This window comes from Mastacembelus armatus, chromosome 15 (assembly GCF_900324485.2).
Source record: "Mastacembelus armatus chromosome 15, fMasArm1.2, whole genome shotgun sequence".
NCBI lineage: Eukaryota > Metazoa > Chordata > Actinopteri > Synbranchiformes > Mastacembelidae > Mastacembelus > Mastacembelus armatus.
Window position 1 is genome coordinate 12213571 of NC_046647.1, and position 23413 is coordinate 12236983.

At 41.1% G+C, this 23413-nt stretch overlaps 2 protein-coding genes across 3 annotated transcripts; one reads left to right on the plus strand and one right to left on the minus strand.

Annotated features, from left to right (window-relative positions):
* Positions 1-16: 16 nt before the first annotated feature.
* On the minus strand, positions 17-5840 carry pyroxd2 (pyridine nucleotide-disulphide oxidoreductase domain 2). Its single transcript, XM_026309279.2, has 16 exons — positions 5688-5840; positions 5149-5168; positions 4939-5032; positions 4423-4496; positions 4145-4300; positions 3774-3927; positions 3619-3680; positions 3437-3534; positions 3204-3345; positions 2974-3108; positions 2820-2892; positions 1945-2098; positions 1699-1850; positions 1364-1470; positions 864-984; positions 17-574 (listed from the first exon to the last, which is right to left on the minus strand). The coding sequence occupies exons 1-16, from the start codon at positions 5803-5805 to the stop codon at positions 504-506; spliced, it is 1731 nt and encodes a 576-aa protein (XP_026165064.1). The 5' UTR covers positions 5806-5840; the 3' UTR covers positions 17-503.
* On the plus strand, positions 5741-16094 carry slc25a28 (solute carrier family 25 member 28). Of its 2 annotated transcripts, none has more exons than XM_026309282.1 (4): positions 5741-5865; positions 12787-13015; positions 13842-13898; positions 14278-16094. In XM_026309282.1, exons 1-4 carry the CDS (start codon positions 5782-5784, stop codon positions 14835-14837), a joined length of 930 nt encoding a protein of 309 aa, XP_026165067.1. In that variant the 5' UTR covers positions 5741-5781; the 3' UTR covers positions 14838-16094. The 2 variants fall into 2 exon arrangements, with proteins under 2 accessions (XP_026165067.1, XP_026165066.1); XM_026309281.2 differs by lacking the exon at positions 5741-5865 and adding an exon at positions 10040-10591.
* Positions 16095-23413: the final 7319 nt, after the last annotated feature.

Sequence of the window (23413 nt, forward strand, 5' to 3'; positions counted from 1 at the left end):
CATTTGCTTGAAATTGTTCACATTTATTAATACAAATTTCTAAAAAAAACTTCCATAGTGTGTCTCTCCCATTAGTACAGTTTGAGGCATTAAAACAAGTAGCAATTATTATAAAGCACAATTTGCCTACAGCATTTATTAAATTTTCATTTTTCTGTCGGCTCAGTTAATGATCAGGATTTCATGTGACAATATTGCACTAATGTTTATTATCAGGTGTGATATCAAGTCTCCAATGTATAGATATTGAGAGCCTTTTTTTATTGAGCCTCTTCTTATGTGTTTCTTGCCTTATCATTACAAAATCATCCAGTTGTCCCCTATTTTATTTTCAGATACACTTACAAACAGGATGTGCAGCATCTTATGGTCTAGTGTGAAATGATCAGACAGGTAGTTGAAGTGATTGTAGAAATGTATTGTCCAAACCACTGAAATTCACAGGAATCAGACAAAAGAGAGGCTGAACCTTTGCTGAGCACACCACACATTGATGCTATGTTTCAGCGACGTTTCAGATCAGCCATGACAGTGAGTGCTGCGTTCCAGCCTGGAGAACCCATCACACCACCACCTAAAAAAAACATTAAATATACGAAATGGACAACAATAAGTCAGTCTCATTCAATGAAGGAAAATTAGAGACAGTTTACTCATCCACCTAAGAAACAAAGTGCCTTAATTTCTTTATTATTAGCGACGAGGATATGATTTAATCCAAAAGTCCAAAGGGTAATCTTCTAATCTTCTAACACCACACAGCATGCCATTAATGAGTGTGTCTATACTACAATATACAAACAAACAACAACAACAGGTGAAATTAAACATTCATCTGAGAACACACAGTATTAAACACAAACCTGGATGACAGCCACTGCCACACAGATACAGCCCTTTAATTGGTGAGCGGTAGTCTGAGAGAAAGGGCAAAGGTCGTGCTAGATAGAGCTGGTCCAGTGACATGGAACCATGGAAGATGTTCTGTACAAATAAGACCAAAATGTTGACTTTTCTTTTTGTTACTTGATATTATTATGTATTTATGAGAAGAAAACCTCATTATGTCAGAGCAGAATGCCTCATTAAGTCCTATGTAATAAACAGGGGTTAATAGTATTTGGTGAATTAGTGTCACTTTGGACTTTGGTATGAACTTTGATTCTGACTAAAGAATCATGCTAAAGCTGTCTGTAACCATTAACTGCTTGTACAACATGTCTGTCCCCTGGGTGGACAGTGAATGGTGAAACTGCAGTGGACTCAAACCACTTCCTCATCCAGTTAACAGTTGATTGTGTTAAGCAAATAAGCTCAAGATTCAAATTGCTGCTCTGCTCTACAATGTCTACAGTGTCTGTACCCCTCCAGTCAGGCCAAAGATTCTCTCCAGGTCAGCTGGAACCAGGATGTCCCGTCCCACAACTGATTTTTTAAAGCCTGGGGCGTATTTCTCTATCAAGTCAAATGCTAAAGAGACAGAAGAACACATGTTTTTATCACTGAAACTGGTACAGCATATATATCAGCATATATTTAAGGAGTGGCATTCGTTTTAACACTGTTGATTAATTTTTATAAACAAATACTTAAATTTCAATATCCAACAAAAAGGGAAAAATTATGGACACTGTTAGCACACTCTGAATTTTAAGAAGTGCTGGATGATTATCTTTAAAAAATTTTTTTATGTGTAACCAGTGTCTGCGTAGGCCTCTCGGTCTTGGTCAGTCCACTCTCTGCCTTCTATATAATAGGGAGTGAATTGGGTGAACAGTGACACCACATGGCAGCCAGGGGGAGCCAAAGTAGGATCCAATACAGAAGGGATGGTCATCTCCATCATGGGTCTACAGTAACAGACAATATGGTAACTTTTTTTTTTTTTTTTGCTAAAGTGCTCGTTCGGTATTGCTTACTGTTGGAGTGTGACGATATGCATACCTTACTGAGGGACGTCCATTTATGGCCTCTTTGTATGCAGTCTCCAGCACTTCTACACTTTCACAGTTGAGATGAATGGAGCACTGATGATGAGGTCCTGGTTTATCATCTGGCGTGGGAGAAGCTACAAAGTTTGGTAGCTTATCCACTGCCACTGTAAAAATGGGCATGCCAAGAAATACATAAATAGATAAAAGACATGGTATCCGTGTTTGCTGCAAGATTGTGTATCACTTTTATTTAGGCCTAAATCTCTATTTTTGACAAAGCATTAGATTTAAGTCTGCAGTGGATGTAATATTGTTATGCTTAACATTGCTCAATCCATCACCTGAGCTGAGACTGTTGTCAGTTGTGTGTACTTTACACAGTTTTATAATACCATAAACTTTGAAATTTGTGTTGCCAGTTCCAAGAGTTTAGGCAGTAACCTAATTTTATGCTATAACAATATACAATACTCAATAGTGAATAGTGATCCCCTTCTATCATGTGTGTGCATTATAGCCTTAAGCTTTACCGCTTCTTCACAATGATTTTTTAAAACTATCAAATAATCCCTGTATAACTAAATGGAGGAGCCCCAAAACCAGTCTTTTAAATTCTTGTCTTTTTTTTCAAGCTTACAATGACACTAAATTTATGAAATAGCATGTTCAAGGCATCTTTAAAGAGAAAAACATTTGTACCATTTTCTAAGGAGTAGTCAACATTTTATATTGTTTTGAATGTACTATATCCTATGAGCAGTTAACTTTTTATATTATTCTGGCAATTAGCATATTTGGATTTAGGAGTAAAAACACAATGCCTGCCAGCTAGAGATGCATGTGCATGAGATCATGATTTGTGATTCGTGACAGAAACAAATTTACCATTGATCTTTGTAACCGGTGAGGTGTAGTCTATCTGATCGACAGCTTTGATGAACTCTGGAGAAAGGGCACCCTGAAATGAAAACCATAACCCAGAATAAATTATACAGTTTGGTGCCATGGTTACATGTGATACTTATTTTTTCTCTAATACCTGTGGCATGAGGTTCTTGAAAGTAACGTATGGGGTAGCATTTGATAAAACAACTTTACTGTGGATCTCTGTCCCATCCTTTAGCACCACTCCCTTTGCAGCACAATCTGAACCAACCAGGACCTGTCCTACATCCTGCCAAAACCAAAATGCAGATGCTGAAATATAATGTCCACTGACCTGCAAAATAAACCACAAACAACCAATGTAATTAATCAAAACCAAATTACCTTCTCTGTGAAAATGTCTACACCATAGGACTGAGCAGCGCTAGCAATAGCCTGAGACACAGCTCCCATGCCTCCCTCCACATAACCCCATGCTCCTATCTCTTTCTCCAGCTCTCCCATCACATGGTGTAAGAGTACATACCTTAAAGGCAACATCAGTGCCTTAGAAGAGTCAGTGTAAAATTCTAACTAATTTAACATTAGCATGAGTGTTTGTGTGCCGCAGGCCTCACCCACTACCAGGATTATTTGGACTGGTCATGGCTCCTATCACAGCATCAGTAGCGAGTGTTGCCTTCAGTGGTTCAGATTCAAACCACTGATTGAGGATCTATAACAAAAAGTATGAGTTCATCCTGATGCAAGAAATAGTAAACAACTATTAAATCCAAACTTTGTGAAAATTATAACCAACCTTCATTATTGGTGCAGTTATAATCTCATAAAGGTCTGGAATATTTTTGCCTAGTTTCAGACCTTTAAAAAAAAAAACATCATTGCTCAGGTACTGCACAAATCACACAGTGAATCAAAAATTAAAGGTATTCTGAAAACCATCTGCCAACACACCGCATCTGACAATAGGCATCAGTGTTTTAGCTGCAGCAAGCCTCTTCCTCAGTGATCCAGTGGTAACACCTGGGATGTCTACAGGAGGAGCATCCAAGAGAAGGTGAATCGCTCCTGCTAGCTTCTCAAGGTGTGCAAGATAATTTGGAAAAGCCTAGGTAAATTTCAGAGAATGGGTGAAAAATAATGAGCACACTGATCTGTGATTTCATTTGAAAATGGACAAAAATAACTTTACATTAAAGGAGAAATAAAGTTGGAGACACTGAAGAAGTCTTTCAGTTCATACCACTTCATTTCAATTGCACTAGTGTGTAAAATGCAGGGTCACTCAGTACAATCAACCATTTACTGGGTAATGTTTAAACCACCTTGGCATCCTTCTGTGAGAACTTGCTGATCTCTTTCTGGTTCTTGGTTAGATCTGAGCCCAGAGTGAGAGACCTCGGTGGAGCACCTCTTACACCCTCCTCTAACATTGGGGTGAAAGCATGGGGATCTCTCATATACACCTTCAGCCCATGTTTCTGAATAATAAAAAAATAAAAATGAAACCGTGATCAATTGCAAATAAGGAACATCAGCTAAACTGATACATACATATGTACAACTTGTGATTTTTTTGCAGGCTGTTAAAGGCTGCATTTACCTTGAGCTCTAGGTCAGCGCAAATGTGGGGTCTTAACAAACTCAGTAAATAGGAACACCTGGAGAACCGGAAACCTGCATACAGGATTATTACTCTTACAAGAATAAAACTCATATTGTATTAGCACACTGCACCAAGTTATTAACGTGTAGGAAAAAATGCTTAATTACAAAACTGTATTGCCCACTGTATATTCTTGCAGTGTACATAGAAAATCAGACCTATTCCACTATTAAAGGGTTAGTTCACCTAAATTACTTAGTGCAAGTGGTATCAAACCATGAAAATAGCTTTATGTCTTGCAGTGTTGCTATTACTCTGGATAACCCACAGAACACACTGTTAGCAGTTTACACATGGACTCTTTCTTACTTAAAAAGTTCTTCCAACTACAGCACCTCTGCATTAAACTAACAATAGGGGTAAGTAAGGAAAATATGCTGTTTACATTGTTACATTTGGGTGAACTGACTATGAACTTTGTGAGTCTTGTTTTTCAGCCAGAGGTCATCCTACCAGGGAAGATCTCCTCTGAAACAGCTGCTCCTCCAAGCACATGTCTGCGCTCTAACACCGCTGTCTTCAGTCCTCCTTTCTGAAGGTAGGCAGCCTACACACACACACACGCACACACACACACACACACATTGACCTTGACCCTTATTTTAAAGTACAGAATGTATTAAAATATAATGCAGGTGCTGGTACACAAATGCATGAACTCACAGCCACCAGTCCATTGTGTCCTGCAATAAAACGTGAAATAGTTCAGTTTCCCACTCTCAATAGAAATACATGTTGTACAAGCAGTTACAGACAGCTTAAGCATGATTCGGGGGGCAGTCGTGGCCGAACTGTCAGATCCGAGTCCACCTTCAATACCACGACTGAGGCGAAACCCCCGAGCAAGGCACCGGACCCCCAACTGCCCCCCGGGCGCCGCAGCGCTGGCTGGCGGGTGCGTGCTCACGGCTGTGTGTGCACGCGCTTTGGAATTGGCGTTAAAATGTAGAGCACAAATTCCGAGTACACACACACACCACCTTCACAACAACATACGTGGCCATATAAGTCGCTTTCACTTTCATTAGTCAGAATCAATTTCATCGCGACAGAGAGCCAAAACTCTTCTTTGAGAAGGTTTGGGTTTTTGAGAAAGAAATCGTCACTGATCACCATTGCAAACTTAGCTCTGCTGATCTATCATTGTTGTTGTACAGTTACTGTCATTTCTGCACTTGTTTCCAGCAATCGACAGATCTCACCTCCTCCAATAACCAGGGCATCATACTGGGACCTTAAAGCGGTGTGACTCGATCTGGTCACTGTCCCCGCAACACTCAGAGTCCTCCGTACTCGATGAGTCCACAGCGCTGCAGCCATGGAGAAAAAAGAATTGCAAATTGCAAAAGAATCAGGCCCAGTCTCTTCGCAGCCTTGAGGGTAAAGTCTCAGAACTGCACAACGTTGATATTTGCACCACAGTGCTTGTCATTATGCAGCTGTCCTCTTGGCGGCACTGTTGCTCCGTTTACTCTAAATCTATTTCACTGTCTCCTGTCATGGTACAAAACATTTCAACAGTTTTCGAGTCGCATTACCAATGTCTTAGTCAAGTCCGTCAAATTCATCGATTCCACTAACATATATTGTGTGTCTAGTGTAAAATATAGTATTTTGATATAGGCAACCAGTTTATTATTAATACCTCAATTATACAATCAGAATTTCCAAAACATTTAGGCATTTTTTATTCACTCTTTTTTAAGATTTAAGGAAATAACCCACAAATAACATAAGATAAAAATGTTTGCATATGAAAACACTGTGCACCACAGAGCATGTGCGACTGTGTAAAGGTGTTTTCAGACATGACAAATATATTTTATAAAAAATCTAAATCAAAGGATCAAAGTTGCAGTTCAAGACATCCTCCCTTAGCTGGTTAGGAGTTGGACACAAGTGATGTCACAGTAAGGGCCCACCTTAAGCGTCGTAAGATGAGCTCTTAACATCAAAGGGTTTGTTAGTGCTGAAGATGTCATCTTGGCCTAGTGGTTCACTTAGCATACATTAATAAGATAAGAGGCCATAGACCATGCTGTGGCTGTGGGCCGAGGCAGCAGTCCTGAGGGTGGAAAGAGCCAGAGAAGGAGTTTGTCTACTGTCATCTAAGGAAGGGATGGTGTTAATTGGTACAAAAACAACCAAACACAGCAGAATATAAGCAAGTTATCTTCTGATCTTGAGTACATAATGTGGATTTTTGACTCTGATTTGCTTAGATAGTGTAAAATAATTCCTGAGGGTTATATAGATTGTGCACTCTCTTAGTAGAGGGAATGAAATGAGGTGTTATGGTGATCTAGAGTTTCCTGCCAGACCCACCATGCTTCTCCCTGGGTGTATTAGAGCAGCATTAGTTTCAAGGAAGAGAAATGATCCTGATATACTGTCTGCTTGGTTTTCCTTTAAGGAATGTCTGCAGACAACAGACAATCAACCATAACTAGATCAGAAGCAGGAGATTTTGTTCTTGTAAGCAGAAATTAACACTTCATTCCCCTTTGTCGGCAGAAATTCAACACTACCGGCCTTGAAGGCTCTCCCAGGCAATAAAGGAGAAAATTCAATTATGTTATAACAAAAACACAATTACCTAATTTTCTGAGGGGAAAAATATGATCCTTTGCCTGCAGGCGGAGGGGGCTCACTGGTGAAGATGTTAAGTCTCCCAACATTCATAATCATTAAATCATAAACTAATATCTCACAGTCCATAAAGGTGTTGAATAGACATTTGAGTTTCTTACAGGGCTCGTTGTTAGCCAAGTGGAAGTGTAATTTGAATAATATAGAAAAACAGTATTAACTTCATGTCAGTTTCTGTCTTGACAAAGCAAACAAAGCAAAAAACACCCACTGATTTCAGGTGCAGGGGTGGTGTTAGGGTTAGAGGTACATTTTTCATGTCCACTGCATGGGTAGGCTCTACTGCAAATAAACACATTGATTTGAATGCCTGTGTGTGAGGAAATTATCCATCCAATTTCTATACCCTTAACCAGGGTCACGGGAATCTGATGGAACCTATACAGTGGGTACGGAAAGTATTCAGACCCCTTCAAATTTTTCACTCTTTGTGTCATTGCAGCCATTTGCCAAAATCAAAAAAGTTCATTTTATTTCTCATTAATGTACACTCAGCACCCCATCTTGACAGAAAAAAACAGAAATGTAGAAATTTTTGCAAATTTATTAAAAAAGAAAAACTGAAATATCACATGGTAATAAGTATTCAGACCCTTTGCAGTGACACTCATATTTAACTCACATGCCGTCCATTTCTTCTGATCCTCCTTGAGATGGTTCTGCTCCTTCATTGGAGTCCAGCTGTGTTTAATTAAACTGATTGGACTTGATTAGGAAAGGCACACACCTGTCTATATAAGACATTACAGCTCACAGTGCATGTCAGAGCAAATGAGAATCATGAGGTCGAAGGAACTGCCCAAGGAGCTCAGAGACAGAATTGTGGCAAGGCACAGATCTGGCCAAGGTTACAAAAGAATTTCTGCAGCACTCAAGGTTCCTAAGAGCACAGTGGCCTCCATAATCCTCAAATGGAAAAAGTTTGGGACGACCAGAACTCTTCCTAGACCTGGCCGTCCAGCCAAACTGAGCAATCGTGGAAGAAGAGCCTTGGTGAGAGAGGTAAAGAAGAACCCAAAGATCACTGTGGCTGAGCTCCAGAGATGCAGTAGGGAGATGGGAGAAAGTTCCACAAAGTCAACTATCACTGCAGCCCTCCACCAGTCGGGGCTTTATGCCAGAGTGGCCCGATGGAAGCCTCTCCTCAGTGCAAGACACATGAAAGCCCGCATAGAGTTTGCCAAAAAACACATGAAGGACTCCCAGACTATGAGAAATAAGATTCTCTGGTCTGATGAGACCAAGATTGAACTTTTTGGCGTTAATTCTAAGCGGTATGTGTGGAGAAAACCAGGCACTGCTCATCACCTGCCCAATACAATCCCTACAGTGAAACATGGTGGTGGGAGCATCATGTTGTGGGGGTGTTTTTCAGCTGCAGGGACAGGGACGACTGGTGGCAATTGAAGGAAAGATGAATGCGGCCAAGTACAGAGATATCCTGGAAGAAAACCTCTTCCAGAGTGCTCAGGACCTCAGACTGGGCTGAAGGTTCACTTTTCAACAGGACAGTGACCCTAAGCACACAGCTAAAATAACAAAGGAGTGGCTTTGGAACAACTCTGTGACCGTTCTTGACTGGCCCAGCCAGAGCCCTGACCTAAACCCAATTGAGCTTCTCTGGAGAGACCTGAAAATGGCTGTCCACCAACGTTCACCATCCAACCTGACAGAACTGGAGAGGATCTGCAAGGAAGAATGGCAGAGGATCCCCAAATCCAGGTGTGAAAAACTTGTTGCATCATTCCCAAGAAGACTCATGGCTGTACTAGCTCAAAAGGGTGCTTCTACTCAATACTGAGCACAGGGTCTGAATACTTATGACCATGTGATATTTCAGTTTTTCTTTTTTAATAAATTTGCAAAAATTTCTACATTTCTGTTTTTTTCTGTCAAGATGGGGTGCTGAGTGTACATTAATGAGAAATAAAATGAACTTTTTTGATTTTGGCAAATGGCTGCAATGACACAAAGAGTGAAAAATTTGAAGGGGTCTGAATACTTTCCGTACCCACTGTACCAGCACTCTTTCAGGTGAAAGGCAGGGGTACAGCCTGGACAGGTCACCAGTCCATCACAGGGCCACATAGAGACAAACAACCTCACACACTCACACTCACTCCTATGGGCAATTTAGAGTCACCAATCAACCTGACATACATGTTTTTGGACTGTGGGAGGAAACCGGAATACCTGGAGAAAACCCACACAAGCACAGGGAGAACATGCAAACTCCACACAGAAAGGCCGGGTTACTGTGAGGCAACAGTGCTAACCACTCAGCCATCATGCTGGTGAGGAAATTATGACTGTAGATTTTAATTTTGGCAGTTGTATATGTGATTATGTATGCATGTGTGGGTGTGCATGGGACAATAGAAAATAAAACCTATCACATAGCTTTCTCTTAGTAACATGACTTAACATTAAAATTCAAAGAAACAAGAATCTGGGTCTCTTCGATGTGACAAATCGATGGATCTATCTATCAATATCTATCTATCTATCTGTCTCTGTCTGTATGTCTGTCTGCCTGTCTATCATAATAAAAATATGCAACCATGTGTAAATGCAAGAAAATGGAAATTAGATTAAAGAAGTAGCACTTAGAAATTAAATCTGAAATCTAAACAAAGTAAACTAAACCTATAATTATAAGTAATATCATGCTGTTTGCGCATCATTTGCAAATGTCTTTTTGACTGACCTGTTTATTTGTGTGTATGTTGATAAATTTCACAGGTGCAATTACCATGTGTCAATGCCCCATGCCAGGTGCCCCACGACAGGGTTTGAAGTCTTCGCCAAACTGCAAAAATGAGCGGCGTGTGTATTAGCCAATAGCGTGAGTAGGACCTGTTTCAAGTGACCAATCAGAGTCGATTTCCTTGTCGCGGCCTACAGTAGGGGAGGGCTCGGTGTGTTTTTGTCCGCCTCGGCCTCCCCTCGCTTGGCTCCGGTTGGGCAGGATAGGCGGGGAGGGAAAGGTGCAGCAGAAAGGAAGCTGTGTGACATCAATCACCCCAAGGGAATGTAAAACTTCAAGACTTGAAATCATCCACAAGACGCCGCGTCTGCGTGCATAAAGACTATTTCTATGACCCGGTTTCTCATGGAAACAGATGGATTTGTGAGGAAGCGTCGGATGACAGCGGAGACTACAAGCAATGATCCCGGGGTTGCTGGTGCCTCTGCTGGGGCAGAAGTTCGATGGCTGGGGGGCAGATTCTGGGGAGTTTCGGAAAGTATCGTGGGAAGCCTGACACCCCGGATCGGAGGCGAGACAGAACTACAGACTGTTGATTTTATCCTTAGTGCACAAGATGCAGAAACACAGGACACTGAAGCCGACTATGAGGGTTTGCCACAGGGAGCTTCCACTAGCACCCACATGTTGGCTGGAGCCGTGGCCGGGATCCTGGAGCACTGCCTCATGTTCCCCATCGACTGTGTCAAGGTAGCACAGCTGCGTGGCCAACCAGCTGACACACATGTTGTAATGGACGTCCAGAGCTGACACGGCCTGGTCCCTGCGTCTTGTAGCAAACATGTTTATTAGCATAGCTTAGCTCGCTGGCTAACCTAAACATAGGAACAAGGTCAGTTAGCCTCTTACACCCCAAGAAGCTAACTTGCTAGCATGCTATTATAAGTTAACGGCGAATAAGGTGGCTAACATTACTATGTTCACTTTGAGCAGGGCGTACACAGGAGCGCATTTGGTCACTTTGCGTAAAAGTACCAAACATCAAAACTGCTGGCCAAGACTCGGCGGATACAGTGTTACGTAACTAATGTGCACAGATGAAGTATCTGTAAGGAAATGTGTAGTGTAATTCACTTAAGCAGCTAAAAAGAGGAACCAACTGCAACACGGATGAAATGTTTAGGGAGAGCAAAGCTATACTGTTTACAAAAAACAGGCATTTGTTTCTAGTAACTCTGGACTGTTTTTGCAAGAGGCACAGGAATTAATTACATGCACCTTTGAGACAATTTGGCCTTTTCAGTCCACAGTGTTGCAACTTTCCCAAATGAGAGTTGGGCAGTTATTAAGTCTTGTGTTTCAAACACAGTAACACATTGTTTGCAAAGGTCTTTTAATCACATGCAGATCATGCAGCTTCACTCCTTACCATTTGATCTTATGTATGGAGCAGAACCTGTTGCCTGCCTCACTGTGGCCAGACACTAGTGGTCATGCTGTAACAGACAGGTGACAAGCAAGGGCGAGTGACAATGAGCTTAGTGCAGTCATCTGTTCTCGTCAGGCTGAAAACCTGCTCATCATGCTTCATCCATGTCTCTTCCACCTGAAGTCGGCCTCTGTGGCAGCCCTAAACCAGGACTTTCATCAGTGTTTACACAACCCTCTCATGCACATTGTGTCTGCTACACTGCTAATGCTCTGTGTCTTGTTAAGCAAGTAACAAAAGATTTGGGTCATTGTGACTCAGCAAAATGAAGCTGCAAATACCACACATAAACCGCAAGGCAGATTCAGAGACATGCAGAACATTTAGTTAAACATTTGCATTGCTTCATTGTTCTTTTCTTTTTGCATTATTACAACTGCCTGTCAGATTTTGTGCCTCCCCCCCACATCCAGTACAATAAGCTTCTCACTTAAGAGATTGTTGTCTAATTATAGTTCAGAATAGACTGTCATTTGTGGTTAATGTATTCTAAATCCCAGTAATTGGCTGTGGATTTAAAAAGCGTGCTACGTTTGTAGGTCTGCCATTGTGAATGCTGCACAGCACATATGAATGGAATTTCTAGTGACTGAACAAAGCCATAAAGTCTCTAGTGTTTTCTCTAAGCAGTGGTGGACATTGTGTTTACAGTGAGCACAAAGGTCATTTCTTTCTAGATGCAAACACATGCCATAGATAAACGCAGCAAACCTATAGCTTTAAGGCCTGTGTGTTTATGTGTTGGATAACCATGACTGACAATAGAGTCTCTCCTCACACTCATACAAAGAGTGAGAGTGAGTGTACTGAGCTTGTGTCATGTGTGAAGTAACTTGATGCATATTTAAACTCGGTAGCACATGCATACACACAGCGGGATTTGTCCATTCAACTGGAAGCTTGCTTGTTCCTCAGAGACAGACACACCCACTCAGCTGATGCCTGGGCAACCCATTTTTAATAAAAAAGGAGATGATCACGCCACTAATATCTGTCACTTCTCTGTAAAACAACATGTATATTATCTATCATTTATCTCAGTGTGCATGTGTGTATTAGGAGGAAGAGAGAAAGGTGTACTTAAGGGCCAATAGGAAAAGGGGCTTACAGGAAGTTAGTTTATGTCCCCTTGTGACCTTGGAGCATGTAACTCCATACTTCCTTCTATTCAATTATACATGTCCACCACCACGCACAATGCTGAGACTTCATTTCCCCTATTTGACCCTTTATTTATAGTGCAATCTGTTCAGGACCCTTTTCATTTCCATGCTATTCTTTGTCCTAATGAGTAGACATATGGCAAAATCTAAATTATGCATTATGTTCTATTTTTATATCAAGTTTGTGTCTAAATCATTGAATATCTTGCTAAGCATAACAACTGTTCATAGTAGATGGGAGCAAAACTGTTGACTTCAGAAGTTGCTATATTCTACTTTTTCCTCTCATCTAGACACGAATGCAGAGTCTCCAGCCTGACCCTGCAGCCCGCTACAGGAATGTAATGGATGCTCTTCGCCGAATTGTGGCCACGGAGGGAGTCTGGCGGCCATTGAGAGGGCTCAATGCGACAGCAGCGGGGGCAGGACCTGCTCATGCCCTTTATTTTGCCAGCTATGAGAAGCTCAAAAAGACTTTAAGTGATGTCATTCACCCAGGGGCTAACAGTCATTTGGCTAATGGTACCATAAAACAAATATATATACACATAAACATGTATGGCTGTCTTAAACACCATGAAATAACTTGATATGTAGGACTTCATTAATTCCAAACCTGGCGCCCTTTTGTACAATCTCTAGCTGCTGATTCCACCTAATCCATGTAAAATGTAGAGCAGACATGGCCTGACCAGTCCTTAAGAACCCCTGGCAGGCCATGAAAATTGGATCAAGCCTTTTCATACATTAGCTGCAGTTCTACACTGTAAGGAAGTGTCAGGGTTTGCTGTTCATCTGTTGGTAGCTTTTATAAAAATTTTGTGTTAACTGGGTCAAGTTCATCAAATTACCTTAGTTACAAAACTGAACAAAACTCAGCCAAAGATTCAATTTGGAAAGCTTGCTCTGAATGTCAACAATTTCCTTATTCCTTGTTCTCCCTACTCTCTCTTCTTTTTTTCCAGTTTAGTGGGAGGCTGGGTAAGTTGTCTTTCTCCCATCTCAACTGCTCTCTCCCTTTGGCTCCATCTTTTGAAGTATTATTGTTTGCCTTAAATCTATCAAAGGATTAATGAACTGCTTTGTCCACTAGGTGCCTCTCTTACCTCAGGTTCGGCCAGGATTGATTTCTAGTTTACACCTGTACAGATTTGGTTATGATGATTTGAGCATGACATAGGAATAAGGCAGTGAATGCTATGATGTGATCAACAGGATTTTTATTGTCTTGAGTTAAAATGCCTTTTCCTATTTATTGTGTGCGTCTTTAGTCAATTCTCCCCTATTCACCTTCTTTATTCCATGGTTGTCTCAATGTGTAGTAATGTCTCAAGTTTGTTTGTTTCAGGAGTAGCTGGGTGTGTGGCCACACTGCTTCATGATGCAGCCATGAACCCAGCTGAGGGTAAGAGCAAGAAGATTTAGGATTGGTACAAAGACATTTCTCCCTTAAAAACAAAAGCAAGCCTTATAGAAATGTCAGTGAAGAACCTTACAGGTGCCGTGCCTGGTCCAGCTATCTTCACAAGTTGGCCTTAAGTATGGATTCTCACATATTGACTTTCACAGCTACTTGTAGCCCACCTGCCCAGACATGTCAGTAGAAGGCCACTGGTCATAGTCCTCATGTGCAGCTGTTGATGGGGTGCAGCTGTCTGAACAAATGTTAATACAATGACACACAGCATCTTCCTGAGTGTTTACTGAGACTATATATGCTTTACAGCTTTACTACAGATATGGTTCAGTAATTTCTTTTTTCTCTTTAAAACATGTGTCCGAAGTTGTGAAGCAGCGCATGCAGATGTATAATTCGCCCTACCGTGGCGTGTTGGACTGTGTACGTGCCGTGTGGCAGAAAGAGGGGCCTGCTGCATTCTACCGCAGCTACACCACTCAGCTCACCATGAACGTGCCCTTCCAGGCGCTCCACTTCATGACTTACGAGTACCTACAGGAGCTGCTCAACCCCCACAGACAATACAACCCCTCATCCCACATGTTGTCCGGAGCTTTGGCTGGAGCCATCGCAGCTGCAGCCACCACACCTCTGGACGTCTGCAAGACCCTGCTCAACACCCAGGAGTCTCTAATACTGGGCTCACCGTCTTCTGGCCAGGGCCAGGGCCAAGGAGCCCACAGACACATCTCAGGCTTAGCCCATGCCTTCCGGACAGTTTACAGGCTGGGCGGCCTGAAGGGCTTCTTCAAGGGAGTCCAGGCGAGGGTCATCTATCAGGTGCCCTCCACAGCCATCAGCTGGTCAGTTTATGAGTTCTTCAAGTATGGGCTCACCAAACGCCAGCACAAGAGGAAACTGCAGCATAAGGAGGCTGAGATGTAGATACCTCCTTATTCTGATATTCTTCGGCACTCCTTTTGAAGAGAAGAGGTCAATACGCACATAGAATCTGACTAAAATCCACCTCAACTGTCCCATCCCTTTCAGACACAGCATTCAAAGACAGTATAAGTAGTTATATTCTGTTACATTTTTTCAAGATGAAGTATGGTTTCATCTTTGAGTTTTGCTCTTCAAGGAGAAACCATTTACACAGATTAAGAGAACTAGTTAATCTGGATATTTTTTAGGCCACTCTAGTGACCACTACATTTGTCATACCTGAAATGTGAAGAAAGCATAGGTTTCAAGCTGGAAAGTTAGTCAGCAGAGGGCAGTAGTGTTGCTGTCTTAACTGTCTTGTAATTTCCTAAGCTTTGCTTTAGGACCGACTTTTTATTTCCACCCATCCAGACGTTGCAAATAAAGGCTGATACTAACTTCCAGTCCAAACCACTGTTATATAAATCAGGTTCATTTTGGTGTCTGGTTTGAGCAACACAGAAGGAATCGGTCATTAATAACAATAATGTATTGATTTAATCCAATTTAAAAGTACCTCAGCTATTTAGAATCAAATCAAATGGACCCTATCTATTGTTTAACACTGTTGCTTCAGTACCCCAATACCTTTGTAGAAATTGAATGAAACTCTGGCAACATAGAAACAGAGGTAATAGTAAAAGTTAAAAACTATCTCACTTAATTGAACTGTGTAATTTGAAATAGTCTATTTATTTTTTCCCCCTTTTTAAATGTTGATGGTCAAGATTGTTCCCTACAGAAAAATGCTAATTTTCAGCAGTCCTAAGATAGCTGAACTGTGAGCTTAGTTTATTTTTAATAGTCATGATTCCATAAATTGTGTTGTATTTATGGACAGCATATGGCTCGCTACTGTTTTTCCCCCACTTAAATGTACGATCAACCAAATACTCACCATTAATGCCTTGTATACCTCGTATACCTGTTTGACGTGGCAGACCCGGGCAGCATTAACTGCAGCCATCAACCTGTTTTAAACCTGCAAATGCAAAGTTTCAATATCTGTGCTTGGCAGCAAGGTTGTGTACATTATATTGTGTCCAAAAGAATTTAATTCAGAACTTCAAAGAATTCAGTATCTCACAAGATATGTATCTGTTCCCCCAGTGAGTACACATAAATGGAAGCTATCATTCTTAGCTATTGTTTCTGACACCGAATTGCACTCATTGAATAAAAGCGAGCAGAGGGGCTCTTGTCACTGCTCTTAAATTATGGGAGTCCTTCTTTGAGTTCTTTAAATGTCTGTGAATGCTTTGCATATTGCCATCTTGATCTGGGTGTGTTTAAAAAAAAAAAAAAAAGTTATGCCTTTGTTCTCCTGGTGAATAGAGACCAAATAATGGGAGAGGAGGCAATGCCCTAAGCCACATCTCTACTGCCAGAAACACATGGAGAGTTTGTGTGTGTGCGTGCGTGCGTGTGTGTGTGTGTGTGTGTGTGTGTGTGTGTGTTTTTTCAGGTATTTATTTTTAGTTTGAAGCAGGTAAAGTTGTTTAGTCTTGAACACAGGTGCAGATTTCAACTTTGACCTTTAAGAGTGAAAACACAATTTGAACCTGTGCACACACAGCCTGTGTACAAACAGCCAGGAGAGTGGAACTTTGGAATTCAGCAAGTGATGCGCGATAAAGTAAACTTTGATACCACTGTACACAAACCTGGCAGTTTGTGTGGACCTGTATGCTAAAAAACTATGTAAGTGTCCAAACATGAAATCATAACAAGCCTAAAATTATATTACAAATGCAAAGCTGTTTTGGTTGTGTAATTGTAAATGGAAAATGCAATTCATGAGAAAACCATTTCCACAGATTAAGAGAACTAATTAATATGGATATTTTTGTTTTATCATTAGTCTGCAATAACACCTGAAGCTTCCAGGCTTCTGTACCCTCATGAATGGTCATCATGCCCTTAAAGAGTAATTGTGATGAAAATATGCCTTGTGAGAGCACGGTGTGCATAGATCAGGCCACTGCCCTGCTTGTTTTACAACATCCCTGCCCTACCCACTGCTGAACATACCAATTCACTTCTACTCCACCCTCATATGAGATCTTCCAGACTGTGATTGACTGAACGCACCTGATCCTGGTAACCAGCAGGGGGTATTTGGAAAACAAAGTAGGGCAGGGGTCCTTGGGGTGGGGAAGGGGGGGGCATGGGTTGTCCACCGCTGGTTTAGACCATCAGTCACACAGGGTCCACGGTCAACATTCATTTAAAATGAGGGACAAAGAAAAATTCAACACCATCAAAGACTTGGTTACTTGTCATTATAATAAGTTGTCAAATGGTTAAATCATTTTGTTGTGTGTACAAAGGAACGTTACACACCAGGACCCCTTAAATTATGCCTGAAAATTAATATTAAAGGTGCAGTACATTAGTCTGAGTAAATCTAATACACTTTTATTAAATTTAGCAAAAAAAAAAAAAATCCAGTGTTTCTAGCAAACTGTGGAAATGAAAAAATGGCGCGGTCACAACGAGGCGGAGAGCAAACCTTGACATTATTCTAACAGGCTGGACGCCGCATGTCATGGAGGAGAGATGGCAGAGAAAGTGCCAAAGAAGGAGGATAAAGTCTGAGGAATGTATATATATTTCTTATATTTTAAAAGGAGCGGGCGGGAAGCTGTGTTATCATGGCGGAGTCGACGCGGAGGCTGTGCTGTTTCTACTTGAAAGGTGGGTGACATTAGTTTAGCTGTTTCACACAACCGACAGCTCAGTATATTTACTGCTGTTTGCTAATGTTTGTGTTAGCTAATCCCCCCTGGTTAGCCTGTAAAGCTACCTGCGTGTGGCAGGTGGACACCAAGTTTACTTTGTAGTTTGTGGTGTTAGCTGTAGCACTGGAGCCAGGAAAGCAGCCTCTGACTGGGCTGCTGTATGTCCTTCCTTTGGTCATGTTTTATATGTTTTGGTCAGCTGGTCTAGCTGTTGGTGTTGCCAGTGCATCTCTGTGAATTTAGGGCAGGAGAATCTGGGAATCAGGGAACAGTGAAGGCTGAGGTGTGGGCCTGTTTGTTTGGCTGCTGAGGTCAAATGCCAAGACCCTTTCTCCAGCATGGCTGACTACTGACTGTGTCATGGTCAGGGCACCTCTACACAATCTATTTCCATTTCTGTTTATTTTTTACTTATATTTGTTTTAATTCATTTGTATATATTGTGCCTTACCAGAGTCAAATCCCTTGTGTGTTCAACATACCTGGCAATGAAACTGACTCTGATGCAGATTCAGATGTTGTGAACTGATTAGCAAATTTTGTTTGCATGCAAAACTGGTTTTCAATTCATAAAATTGGCCTACCTTTCCTGCGACCTGTCCGGGGTGTAACCCTGCCTTTCACCTAAAGACAGCTGGGATGGGCTCCAGCAGATCCCTGTGACCCTAATTAGGAATACGCAGGTATAGATAATGGGTAGATGGCTGGTTTACCTTCCCTTACGGTTTTCCTGTGGGTTGGAATAATGGTGACAGTCTTGATGTCATATATTTTGACATGTTCACATCGTTGCTCTTTCTTGTAGAAACAGACTCTACACAAACACCGAAACCATGTAGTGAGAATCTGTGGGCTTCAGAGAAGCAGGTTTAACACTTTTACAGATCCTGGTCAGGAGTGGTGACAGCTCCCCTACCCCATCCTCTACGTACAGTGTACACACACACACACACACACACACACACACACACACACACACACACACACACACACACACACACACACACACACACAGTCAGACGGACACCTGTTCAAACAGGGAGTGTTAACGAATCTTCACTGTCGCTGTCTTGCACTATCACTGCATGCATATATGCAGCATGTTTGTCATGTCATAGTTGATGCTGTTTGAATGGCGTGTTTGTGTATCCTCCTGTGTCAGTGAACTACTCACTTTGCTCTACTGCTGCTCAGCCAGCTGAAGCTTGCCCCCCCGTGTCGTGCCAATGAAGCTCACAAGACACCGACAGACTTTACATGAATACGAAAGTTATAGAGTGAAATGGCACGTGTGTATAAATACTGTGATAAAAGTACAGAAGGAAATCTTAGTCTGTCTGTGTGGGAGAGTGTGACTGAGCTTGCCTGCTCCAAATCAGAGTAGTCTGAGTGATGTAAACTATTTAGTCTGGTCATTTGCCCCTTTCCTTCCCACTCTGTTTGTGTAAATGTGTGTGTGTGCGCGTGTGTGTGAAGATAAAGAGAGCCAGAGAGAGTAAGAGCACAGTAATATGTTAAGGCAACCAGTGTCAAGACAAGTACTCACATTAGTTTGTTACATTCATTTATTCTTTTGGGTTAATGAAGATTATGGCTACTTGACAAAATTAATTCCTTTTGCCAGATGATGCTGATCTTTTATTTTATTTTATTTTTTTTCTGTAGATGAACACAGTTTCTATTTGTCTCACGCTCTGTCCTTACTTCAGAGTCTTATACATCTTGTAGCCTTAGCAGGAAAAGTACATTACTAATGGCTGCTTTCCATTTACCCGTGCCAGTTCTTGAGCCCTGATGTTGTGCAAGTTGAGCTGGCTGAGACTGTTCATTGGACCTGAGCCATCATTAATGTTAATAGTAACACTTGTGCTTTGCCTGCTGTTACAAGTCAAAGTTTCTCCTGTATTTTGCTTAAATATGGATTTTTATTTCTAAGCTTTGTACTGCACAGATAAATTGAATGCAAATTTGAACAGAAACTTGCTTAATCCTAGAGTAAACAGACATACAAATCAAATGCACACAATCAAACAAAATATACCTAGTAAATAAGATGACATCTATATTTTGATAAACAAACCTGACTTAGAAAGACTTCAGCCCTCATGTTTTTAAAATCGACATCTGCCATTATGATCAAATTGTTTTCATTACAGTAATGATCTTTTCACAGCAATAACGCCCTGTAACAAAACTATTTACAATTCACAGTTTTAAACACAAGCATGAAAAAGATGATAGGGTTATTACTCTGAGAGTGGCACACTTCACCCTGTAGTCACAATCACCCTGAGGTGTTTTTCCAGTGGGTGTCTTTTTCTTATTGTGTGTGTAGAAGTGTGTAGATCAGTGGCTGTTATCCTCTGCTCAAACCTGGAACAGTATCTCAACTAAAAATTATTGCTCTTCCAAGGCTATCTTGTCTATTTTTATGTGGGCAATAATACACACACACACAGATTGCATAAATTTTTGTGACGGAAAAGACCCTCACAAGTTGAAGGGCTGGCAGAAACACATAGGCGTACACTCCCTTGTGTGTTGGTGTAAGCTCATGTTTTGGAAACACAAGTCTCCAGTCAAAGCCCCTTACAGCAAGCACCTGCAGTAGGGTCTGTTTCATACACACACACTCGCACACGCACATACTCGCACACACTTGCACACACTCCAGGAGTACTTAGGAATGTGAACGCCTGAAAGACTCAGGTCTTCAGCAAACCACTCTCCCTTCGTTTGCCTTTTCTCCCTCTCTACAGATTTATGGTTTTTTTTTTTGTTGCGTCTCTTGTCAGCTCTCTCTCCATATATTAAGCCAAATCATGACTAGCCCTCTCAACATGAATTACAGAGTGATACAAGATTATGCCACAATGTCCAGCAGCTAATGGATGAGGTGTGATTACAGGCTCTTAGTTTAACGCACTAGGATACACACAGACACATACAGGTTGTGATCTCACGCTCCTTGGGGTGCTGCTGGATAAAGGAGCTGCTGTTGTAATCTCTCTGGCTGCTGCTGTCGCTCCCTCTCTGGGTGGATGGATCAGGCCTGAGAAGAGAGAAGCCAAGAGAAAAGCAGAGATGAGACTAAAGAAAGGCTTTAGTGAGAGTAAACCTAATAAACTTTTTGTGCATAGGTTTAACAAGAGCATGTAATACGACACGATTGCTGTAGTTTGTGATTTTGCTCTTTAATGGCTTTCTGTAAAACTTAATCCTTTACAACAGGCAACCATGAGCTGAGATATTATCTCTGATTTTTATCATGTTCCATTTTCATTATCCACCACCAAATGCTAATGGCATTTATGCAATCTGATATAAATTGTATTCTTTTGATTAAGCAATGCTGAATTAATCTTATGGGTCCAGAACCACCAACTGTGAATCCAAATAATCTTGGATCCCCCCCTCTCACAGGGCCATATTAACTCATGAAAGCAACAATGGGGTATGGGCCCTTGACAGGGTTAGTTCTCCTACTCACTCAACATAACTTTTAAACAAGGGCTCAATAAAATGAGGTGTTCCTAAGTGGCCTAAAAATTCAGATTATATTGTTCTTTAGTAGTGCATGTTACTCATTGATTTGGCAAAATCATATTACTGCTATTACAATTTTCTAAGCAGGATCTAGATTGGTTTCACTATGAAATAGTGATTTCCTAACTCTGGTTGTGCAGTTGGAGCTTGAAAATATCTTAGCTACAAGACGCATAAGACAGAAAAGGTATTGTATATTGATACAATATCGTAACTGCCAGTCCCATGTAACTTTGGATATATGCATACACAGAAAACTGTATTTTGAGTAAGTAGTGTCCATGCACTAGATTTTCAGAATTATCTAAACTAATCTGCTAAACTAACCAGGCCTATAGTCTCTGCCTAGCCTAGACACTGCTAGCATAACGTTTTAGAATTTGAGGTATAGTGTGTTGTTTTGGGGAAATGTGATTTTAGACCTTTCCAGTTTAGATCATTAATAGACATTTGATGTTCTATTTGTCAGGTCTGGCATATCAACCATATTTTATCTTTTGTCAAGAGTTCATATGTTAGCAAGTTAATGTTAGCTTTGTCAGGTCACTGAGCGATGCTATAGTTACACATGAAAAGACAGTTTAATGACAAATCAAGGAAAATTTTTTTGAAACTAATAATTTTGCGGTAAAAGCTGTTTTCATGTAGGAATATGTAAATCTCCATTTCACTAACTCAGAGTTTGTGCATGAACTTATGAAGCTCTGGCACAACCAGGTTCTGGCGCAGTTATTGGTTTGCTCAGTCAATAATCCAGACAAGCCCAAACACTTATGTCTGTGTTTACGATTTTGTCAAAAAGATCTGGCCATACATTATGAAATGTAGAGATAAGTTTAAAAAGGATTCTTTGTTAGACCTTATCATCTGTTTAATCATCATTACCTTTGCATGACTCCAAAGAAGGCAGCAACGGACTGAATTATGAAGCATAGCAGAAAGTGAATTCCAGATGTTGGCCAATTAACCAATATAACAGACTAAAACCCTACTGTGCCAGTTGTGGCTTGAATGTCTATCATTGGGCTGTAATGTGGAAAATTGGGATGTTGAGGGAGGGGGATACATATCCTGTCATCACTTAAAAGAACAAGTTGAGGAGAGAAATTCCTACCACAAAGGATTTAAGATAATGACTACCACGCAAACTAATACATTCACATACATAGCAATTCCTCTGTGGGAGAAAGTTTTCACAGAAGAGAATACAGCTGTTTTGATTATGAGCATTTATGTGATGTGAAGCCTGCAGAGGACAACATGTAGATGTTGTGTGTGGCTGTTGCGTGCGTGTTAGTTTGAAACAGGATCCTTCTCACTTCTCGTGCAATAAAAGAATATCATGCAAGACTTGCAGTGAATAGGAAGCTCCTCAATAAATCCAAGTGTTTATACTAAAATACCATTGTTAATGGGCCAGAATAGCAAGAAGGGGGAAGAAGGGGGAATAGGGCTCCTGGGCCATGGAAACTGATCATTTTATATGAGCAGTCAAAGTTGAAATGGTAAAAATAAAATAAATGCAGTGAGAGCTAAAAAGAGGGAAGCTTTGTATTTAATCCAGAATGTGTTTATGTGTTAAGAATAAATCTATTTCAACTGAGTTTGTTGCCTAAGGAGAGATCCACAGATTATAACTGCCATGCTGATTTTATGGTCAAAGCAAAAACCACGTACACATTTGCATACACACACACACACACACACACACACACACACACACACACACACACACTTATCATCCCTTGTGCCTTTGGGAGTGACGCATTGGCAGGTTGTGATGAACTGCAGCATTGTTGCAGATGATTTCAGGTACCCAGCTCTCTCTCCTCTGCTCTTCCTTCTGTCTAAAATGTTGTGACAAATTCTTTTAAAAGGTAAGCGAGGTCATAAAATCTTCTTACAGACACTTCAGAGAACCACAACCACAACTTAACACACTCACATAACCACAGTGCAGCTCATACACACAGCCAGGGACCAAAACTTAAGTTGTCTGTCAGTGGTGTTAAAGTGGGGTAGACCAGATTCTTTGTGTGTGCGTGTGTGTACCGAAGCAACACAGGTGCAGTCAGGGACACTGAGGAAGAAACCGGCCTCCTGCCCTTTGAACTTGATCTTGAAAAGAAAGCTGTCTTCCCTTCCTGTCAAATAAGCTTAACTGCTATGCCTCCGAGCTGTAGTCAGCACAAACTGGTCGGGCGAAGACCAGGGAACTATTCATTAATTTATTCACCACAAGCATCAATA

Excerpts from the sequence above, each read along its gene's own strand:
- pyroxd2 (XM_026309279.2), bottom strand. The coding sequence starts at position 5,805 with ATGGCTGCAGCGCTGTGGACTCATCGAGTACGGAGGACTCTGAGTGTT. Across the intron at positions 5,033-5,148 it reads GACACAATGGACTGGTGGCT|GCTGCCTACCTTCAGAAAGG; the intron begins GTGAGTTCATGC and ends GTGTGTGTGTAG. Across the intron at positions 3,346-3,436 it reads CCAAATAATCCTGGTAGTGG|GTATGTACTCTTACACCATG; the intron begins GTGAGGCCTGCG and ends GTTGCCTTTAAG.
- slc25a28 (XM_026309281.2), top strand. The coding sequence starts at position 10,232 with ATGACCCGGTTTCTCATGGAAACAGATGGATTTGTGAGGAAGCGTCGG. Across the intron at positions 10,592-12,786 it reads TCCCCATCGACTGTGTCAAG|ACACGAATGCAGAGTCTCCA; the intron begins GTAGCACAGCTG and ends CCTCTCATCTAG. Across the intron at positions 13,016-13,841 it reads TAACAGTCATTTGGCTAATG|GAGTAGCTGGGTGTGTGGCC; the intron begins GTACCATAAAAC and ends TGTTTGTTTCAG.